The sequence below is a fragment of the Schistosoma haematobium genome, chromosome 1 (genome assembly GCF_000699445.3).
Source record: "Schistosoma haematobium chromosome 1, whole genome shotgun sequence".
Lineage (NCBI taxonomy): Eukaryota > Metazoa > Platyhelminthes > Trematoda > Strigeidida > Schistosomatidae > Schistosoma > Schistosoma haematobium.
In genome coordinates, this window is record NC_067196.1 from 12,462,830 (window position 1) to 12,472,218 (window position 9,389).

A 9,389-nucleotide genomic window follows, 5' to 3' on the forward strand; every position below is an offset into this window, starting at 1 on the left:
ACAACACTCTACACAACTCTATGCTGAAAATCAAACTACTTGACTTCGAAGTCTGATTACCCCCGACCGATGAAATTTAGCCATATGTACAGAAGCCTCGTTACGTTTTCTATTAATCTGCCCCGCTTATGAAGTATACAAGACTGCTACCTTTCTACTGGACGATGTATGTCCTGTGTAACAGTTTATTATTGTACTAGCATAAAGCTCAACTTTAGGAAGCAAAAAACGTGTATAGTCTGCATGTGTTTGATAATAAGTATCTTCAAATAATTACTCGCTGATGGTGGGACCACATGCGGAGCACTGACGACATATGATTTAACAAATGTGACAAATTAGTTGAGGAGATCGACACCAGAGTAATTCGAACATATGATACGCATTTACTGAGCCATTATCCATCACTACAATACAGGTTATTACTAACCAAATAAAACAAAATCTAATGTGATTACTCTAAGACTACCTACCAGATAATCATGCGCCAGCTCATCGTATTCTAGACCGGCCTTTTCACTCAGCATACGATTATTATCATTACTACATGCTGTAGAACTACAATGTAGAGAAAAAAGGGAATTATACGCAACCGAAAAATTATTTCTTCTATATACAATAACGAAATAACCAAAGTTAAGTGATTTAAACTCATTTTCTGTTGTAGGTGAATAAGCAACGCTCCAGGAAAACGAAATCACTGAACAATCTGATCAATGACTTGCTTACACAACAAGCAATAATCAGTAATATTGAATAATGATTAACATTAAACTACAAACAGAAAGTAATCATCACTAACAAATAAGTACAGTTAAATTTATTGGAAAAGGAAAAACCTCGCTTGTTTAGAAATGATTCTGGTTAGTTTGAATAAATTATTTAGTTCAGTTTAAGCGGTAAGGACGTACCCAAAAACACATAATGACTCGATTTTTGTATTAGATAACAGGATAGTGAAGGCGACCTTAGTGGTTAATTCCTCACTCATTTATCATTGCTTAACTTAATTAAAGGATCATTGCCACCTATTCTGAAGTAGCTTACTTGCGATTCTCCTAAAATGTTTTTCGACATTTTAGTAAAGGAGTATTTGTGTGCGCCAGTGTGTCTAAAAGCAACCAGTCACATTAAATAAATTTCCATATCTAAAGAGTTGCAAAATATCCATGGTACCTAAAGCACGATAAGTCATCTCAGAACCGCATCAGCAGTGAAAAATATTTTGATGTCACATGCACGAAACGAACCAACTACTTGCGAAAAATAATAACAAGTCATATTATCAACAAACGCGCCTCTTAAAAATTTCAGATCAATGATCACGAAAAGTAAGTGAAATTAAAGGAATTTATTATCAGTATGGGGATTGCAGAAATTGTTAAATTTCATTGAGATCACAAACCGATCTACGTTAGACAACTATTGGAAACCATGGAAGCACTGGACGGTCGTCTTGTTGTAGTATGGGACTCCTCAGCAGTATGAATCCGCGATCATGAAACCAGGACTCGAACCCAAGGCCCCTGATTTCGCGTGTGAATGCTTAACTTCTAGACCACCAGGCTGGGATCCGACGATGTACAAGTCTAGTTCCAATAAATCCATGAGATTCCACGACCATCTCCCTTCGTCTTTGATGGGCAGTTTTTCACATACGAAACAGTCGAACACTGGTCACGGCTTGTTTATGTTATAACGCTCGGTTTTACTTTGTACACACGTATGGGACGCTAATTTACCTTAGACGAATATCTACACTAGATTCCCTCCCAGTGTCCATTCTACAGGGCTTCAACACAACTCAGATCAAGAACATGTGATTAACCTGACCACAACGTAAGTATATTTCCATTCCAGAAACCCAACACAATCCAACAACAATGAACAATCAATAATAAGTGAGTGTCTCAATAATAATAAGGATAGGGGAATATATAACTCATCTGACACCTGTCAGACTATCTATATGTCTGACTAAGCAGACAATCATCCTAAAATTTTTACTATGAGTCTGCCACATTACATTCATTTCTATGTGTCCAGTGAGATTTCATTAATTTTGCACACAAAAGAATGTTTTATTACAGCGAGTGAACTCTTAAAAATACTTTTTATATTTATGATAGGTTCATAAACCTACAATCGCTGGTATACAAAAACGATACTTACGTTGAGTCATGATTTGGAGCTGAGAACATCTTAGCATCTTCTTTAGCTTGATGCGAGTCTGACTGTTGTCTCAATCGTCTTAATAGTTCATTTTTCGCTGTAAATAAGCAGAGGTAGAAAGTTTACTAGCAAAAGATAGGTGTACATATTTCCATACATTAAATCATGAACTGACTTTAGTTAGATCACTATTGAAAACCTGTTCTGTTTCAGTATGAGAATCCCCAACAGTATACATCCATGAACCCATCACCAGAGATCGAACTCAGGACCTTAGGTCTATGGTACAAATCACATAAATAAATGAGCTTTCAAGTTAACTAAAAACTTGGGAACAAACAAGAAATCTGCGCACGAATTCAAAAATATCAGTTGGATCATCCAAACATACTTGACATGTGGCACAAACAAAACGTTCGTCTGTTAGCCAGTAAATGAGTATACCGAGCAGCAGTTTGAGTTGTTCTGTTGTGTCTGTGAAACATGATATTTAAAATGGAGGATATTCATAGGTTACTAGTATTTGATTACAGAATCCTTCGGAGAATTACTTGAGTATGTTCGAACTACCGAATAAGAAATAGCAAAGTTAGACAGACAGTACTAGTTAAAGATAGGAAACCTGTAGATGAGGTGGTGAATATTCATAGAATGAGGTAGTTGGGTATACATAATACATATACCCAACCACCTCTAATCTCGACCTGCGCTGTCGTCTGGTGTACGAGGTTGTACGAAGGTTAGGGGTGGCCAGACCAAGACGTGGCATCAGTCCATGAAGTCTCTGACCACTGGACTGAACTTTGTTGGTCGATTTAGACTACCTAGATGGGGACCATTTGATTATCATAACCAGTAGCTGAAAGCGTTGAGTGATGTGGCTCAGAATCCGTCTCAATGATGCAGATGAATTCACTATGTTATACTTTGGATTCTGAGGTTTATAATTACCTTACACATTTCATCCTATGGATCTATTCTTTCTTCTCGAATCATATATTCTATGCCTAATCTTGTCTACTGCTCCTTATACTGTTACTAACTCAAACACCCTGATATTTGTCTTGATAATTTCATCTCGCTCTTCTAAGGTAGTGTGGTGACTCGAAGCGACGCATTAATGTGCCATGTTCTACGTTGTACATGACTGACTGACTTCTCAACTGATTTTGTTCACAGCATTCACATAATATTATTCAACTATTATACATTTTTGTATCTAACTCGGAGGCAGAAAATTAGCCTACGTTGTTGACAAAAATTTCCTCTGAATGGATTCAAAATTATGTGGATGGATTAAACTACTACGTAGTCAGAGGCCCATCGATAGTCAGCAGGAATGCAGAGATAAATGAAGGTAAATTCTCTATCGATAATCAGTTACAAACAAACTCATCAGAATAGACTGGTTTGATGCTTGTCGAACAATTAGAATGTTTACTTTTACATGGAGTATCTGATGATGGATGCTATTTGGAATGACAAGAAAAGTTTTCCAGTTAAAATATCCACTTCACAGAATACTAAAAAGCCAAAACCAATCATTTCTGCTCGAAGATGTGACAAAATTTCACATTAACTTATAATAATGATTCAGTCATAATATTTTATCTTATACACAACAAATACTTTTTGGCTTAATTAAATAATGTAGCTTTAACTAACCAGTATCCTCAAAATATTCTACTTTATCCGGTGACGTTGACAGTGATTTTACAGAGGATTCTGCAACACGACGTAAAAGTCGACGAAGAAGATGTTTTTGGGCTTTTTCTGCTTTTGCTTCGGTTAGACTACGCAACTGACGTCTTGAATTCTAAATAATACAAAATCAACATTCGAAGTGTGACGGACTCTTGTACAGGAAGCTTGGGTATCAGTGTCAGGATCAGACACCGAAAAGCACAACATTAATAAATACCTTATTCTTATACAGTGTTTTAAAAATTCCAGGATCAAATGCGAAATATAGTTAGTGTCAAACTGTACAACTGCTAAATTAAATTATTGATATTATGAATAGGATTATGATCGGTAGACGATGTACAATGATACAATGTGGTTTATCGTTAACTACTTACGAGATCAAGTTGCTGACACAAGCCAAAAAAATAAACTTAAATCAAACTACCAGGTTATTTTTCATTGTATGGTTTTTTTTCCAAATTCAATCTCACTTTTTAAACAGGATTAAATTTTATTTATGAGATGCGAATTGAATAGTTCACTCACTCGCCAATGAAACTACGATATGACCAATAGGCTAAATCCTCATTCGTAATTTCAGTTAATTACCAAGTTTCTATTCATAAACAATATATTCTATGAAGGGTGTATAACATTCAGATTATACCTATAACTCAATTAAACTTTATACACAAGCCAGTAGCGATTTGTTTACAATGATGTAGAAGTTCCGTTTAATCTTTGATGAAGTAGATAAAACTAACTCCTACTGACGAATTCAAGCACTTTTGATCTATCAACGTAATGAATTTTATCGAAACAGACAAAAGTAAGTAATATCGTTTGTGTATGTAACACTGTATGTTAGTTTTTATTTTAGGGATAGTTTTTCCTTGAAACAACAAACCCACTATTCTTTATTTTCAGTGCTATAACCTACAGTTGGCAAATACCGGAATGATGAAATCAGCAAACTACCCGGGTGAACAGTTTTAATGGTTACCCTATATATTCAATTGCTATCATGTTTGCAACTTAACACATTACAAGGAATAAAAATATTAAAATAAATCCATATCATAACCAATGAGAAGTGGAGTACTCATTCATTTATATCAGCTACTCATTACAAAAAATGTGATACGGTTCAAAGAATTGTAAATAGAAAATACTCACCATAGTTGATCGTTTCAGTGCTGGAGTATCACCATCGAATACAAATACTGGTTTGATTCCAAAGAAAAGTAATTTGCATAAACGACGAAAAAATATAGCCAAATAGTTACGAGGACCACCTGCTGCGCCCCGAGATTTCACAGCTTGATGCAACCAGATGTTCATATCTACGGTGAATACCATAATAAAGTAACATATCAAAGTAAATAACTATTTTAAAATACCTGTTTACTGAAGCTGGATGACTCAAAAACAGTCAATCATAATTTCAAGTAGCAAGGAAGATTATTTGGAAACGGAGAAATTTTTGACAATATAATAGTTATTTAAATATATTTATAGGCTACTTAAATCCACAGTATCAATCATAGAACATTAGATGAACATCGTGTATACACACTGGAGTGAGGTTGACAGTTGTTAAGTTCCAAAAAGATAATCATTGAGATAACCTCTTAACTTTGAACTTTAAAACAGCCGTCCACAGAAACGTCACCAAACTCTGGTAAGAACATTCTAAACAGCGAAATAGACATTGTTGCTGCTTTATCACAAATTTATTTAAACACATAAACATTGGTACAAGGAGGCACCATATAGATATGCGCCAGACAAATCATTCGGCTTGTGTGAGGGGAACACAATGACAGGTGTACAACTTTAGATGTATTCATCGGTTAGGGTGACAATAAAAGGATGTAGGCTTTTTGTTTCATTGATCAGAAATTGCACTACAATTGCAAGAGTTGGAGTGACCCTTTGGATTGGTGATAAAGTTTAGCTTAAGTGCCTGAAGTTTTCAGGTTGATGAGGGAGTAAGTGTAAAAATGAGTTAGTTGGGTCCTTTGTCATAAAACTACACATTACGAACAACCATTGCTAAATCATGGAAGAAGGGGAGAAGTTGAAGAATACAATTGTGCATTATAAACAACTGAAGAGGTACAGAGGAGTAATAAATAACTAAAAATAACGAAACTACTGATACTGTTTCTTTTCTAATATCAAGGATGATAGGAGACCCGCGTATCAATGGAAACAAAGCTGAGGAATCTAGGAACCAAGGCTGTTTGACATGGGAGTTATAAAACGGTTTCGGATCGCTTCGTTGGTGCGAAGGCGAAGTTTGACATGAGAGCTCGTTTGGATACTAAGAGACTGTGAACCTAAAAATGGACAGACCCACCCCTGATATAACGTCTTTAAAGGTATTCGACAAAAGTAGTGACTGTAAGCGTCGTTACCAGATAATATTTCTTGTCATTTCAACTGATATTTCTTCAAACGTTGGCACAAGAACCTGTGATTTTTGGCATATATTACTTGACACTAAATTACACTTTTGACAGTAAATATTTGAACAGCAACAAGATATCCCAATAGACGATAATAAATACCATCAGTATAACAGACATGTTTATTATAACTATCTTCCTTCAAAAACTGGAGAAGCATAAGTAACAGATCAATTTACTCAAAACTACGTAGACTCTTTAAGTTAAGACAGTCGTCTATTAACTCCTAAAAAGTGGCTAATGGCAATACGTCTAATATTGAGTATCATGTTGACAGACGAATATCAGTTTTATCATTCCTCACTGCATTTGAAGGTTGTGAAAAATATGTAATTGTTTGGCTATGCACATAAAAACGATTTTATTGACTCAAGATTCTAATGGAACTTGCAAGATGCATTTTGGATTTATCATTTGTCAAAGGCAGACGTCACTGTAATTAGTTCTAATCGGTCGTCTTTTTGGAGCACATTTTACAGTTTTGTATTAGACAAACTGGTCACTGAGTACACAGGATAAGACAAAATTGGATACGATATGCCCTTAGAAGTTGGACGGGAGAGCAAAGTCAAACACAATAGGAACGTGTATAAATTGGGATACAAATGGCTGAATTTACTTCTCCAAGACTACCTAAAGAAGAAAACAAAGACCGTTACTCATGCATAATAGTTTATTATGATGACAGGCTTGAAGAAACTACTGGTCAATAAAGACAGTTTTAAGGACAATAAAATAACAATTTATTCGGTTACTAACAATAAAACGTCAGATAGAGGACTTTGAAGGTAAGTTAAGCCTACTATTTGTACAAAATAATAAAACAAGAATAAATAGACTTGCCTATTGCTATAATTTTCCCAGATAGCTGCTGTAATTCTATGGGCTCTCTTGCCGGCTCTAACAAACGCCATAAGCCAGGAACTCCCATTAGAAATGAGTAAAATACCAATCGTCGGATCGCAGATGTGATGTTAATTGATTGATCTAAATCCACTTAAACATCTACAGTGAATATGGTGTTTAATTGCAAGAAAAACATTTTTAAAAATAATTTTCTCAGATAATTGGAGTAAAAAAACTCGACTATTCACCAAAAAGTCCGTTATTATCAATATATTGTGCGTGAATACGTGTTATGAAAAAGTAGATAATATTTTCATAAAATAAAGATTTTACTCATTGGTCCTTCGATCGCATGAAGTTTTTATTGATTGTAGGCTTACCGACAGTTTTATAAGCGTCTCCTTTAATTATGTTGTTTCTGGAAATATGCGTACTAAGATTTTTGCGAATAGTCGGCTAGTCTTTTCAGTAGTTCTAGTCACAAAACTTTCCGATCATTCTTTGTTATACACAGTGGAAGACAGCGTATCAATGCCTATGATCATCAAAACGACAAAACTGAACAACTACCTTTTTCCGAGTTGCTGTCCTGTTAGAGTGGTACAAATAAGAATCTTGAAGAACATTATTGTCGCTCGTACTTACTTAAATATTCGTGACTTTCCGTTATTTTACCTACTGCAATAATACCGACTATCGTATTTAATGCTTCAGCACTTAGTTTTCGTATATTCTGTGTTCGCTGCATAAATTTTGTATCTACTACAGAAGTATAGAAGTCAAAAATGATCCTATTATCAGGGTTCAGATTCAGATCTACGTGCTCTAGTTCCCGTAGCTAATATCTACACCAATCATCAGACTCAAAATGTCCGACAGTATTTAAAACTTTGGACAACTTCCATCGAAAACTTAGGGTTGATAAACCAGTTAGCGCCAACACTATAAGGACGATTATATGTCAAAACAATGAGGCTAGCTAACACACAGATGAACATTTGATTATCGATTCGCAATCGTAATATTTACCACGTTAGTTTTACTACATCTCATCGATAAACTGTGTCATTAAAATTATGAATATACTACCATGATTAAACTGATAACAGATAATCTATAAAAACACATTAGCAAGTCTTAAATCTGTAACGTTTTAATACCCTTCCTACTTTACACTTCCTTATAATATCGTATTTTACGCATACTTTCATAAACAGCATCTACTAAAATGCTAAGTAACGCAAACTTCGCAGTTTACTCACACTGTCTTCAAACCTCAATAATCAAACTCCGATCTATGTGACGGACTAATGAATGAATTGAGCTAAGCTTGTTGCTCCTCTTGAAGCATAAACTGCTGATGAAGAAGCCTCCAAACAACTTTGTTTTTGGCTCTCCTTTTCAACTATCTTTAAATACTATTTATTTTTGATACTAAACGGAACTCTACACCATACATCAATTTTTTTATTGTGAGAAAACATTTGATAGCTTGGATAAAAGAACCTTTTGGAATCTTGTTCGACAATAAAGAGTACCCGAGAGGATTGTGACCACCGAAGGAAGTTCCTACAAAGCAGTCCGTTGCAACGTTGTGTATGGAGGGCAGCTCAGAGATGTATTCCATGCGAAGACTGGTGTCAGACAAAGCTGTATACTCTCAATTTTTCTCATAATACTAATGGTTGGCAGAATTGTGAGGACCTCAACCCAAGGGAGTTACGGAGTACTATGGGCACATAGAAGGCAGTAGAATGAGTTGGATTTTCCAAATGACAGCCGTATTATATCGTAGACAGCAAAAGTTGTGGACGAAGACTGGTGGTATGCCGGTAGCTTTTGCTGAAGTAGACGTTAACGGTGAGAGTCAACCAGACCGTTTTCGACAACGAAGCTCTGGAAGATGTAAATGTTTCTGGAATACTTATTCAACATCACTAACGAGCAATTAGGACTTTCTGGAGGTGAAAACGGTTTCACATTTAAAATAGCGTCCAGTGATATCTGTATTAACATTTCAATCCAACTGTCTTAATAAAATCGGCAGTGAAACGATGGTTAAAATACACTAGAAATAAGAATGTGTCTTGTTAAAAGAAAGCGATAGGGTTGGAACCAAAAGATATATTGGGGAGAAGAGGCCTCACCTCCAACAAAACTTGTAAATTTGCTCTGTTCATATACCCTGAATGGAGGAGTGATATTAGATGAGTG

At 35.4% G+C, this 9,389-nt stretch overlaps 1 protein-coding gene across 1 annotated transcript; it reads right to left on the reverse strand.

Moving 5' to 3' along the window:
- Window positions 1-928: 928 nt before the first annotated feature.
- ERCC5 (DNA repair protein complementing XP-G cells) lies at window positions 929-8,261 on the reverse strand. Its single transcript, XM_051210295.1, has 4 exons — window positions 7,746-8,261; window positions 7,173-7,710; window positions 5,035-7,131; window positions 929-3,988 (listed from the first exon to the last, which is right to left on the reverse strand). The coding sequence occupies exons 3-4, from the start codon at window positions 5,215-5,217 to the stop codon at window positions 3,833-3,835; spliced, it is 339 nt and encodes a 112-aa protein (XP_051073156.1). The 5' UTR covers window positions 5,218-7,131; window positions 7,173-7,710; window positions 7,746-8,261; the 3' UTR covers window positions 929-3,832.
- Window positions 8,262-9,389: the final 1,128 nt, after the last annotated feature.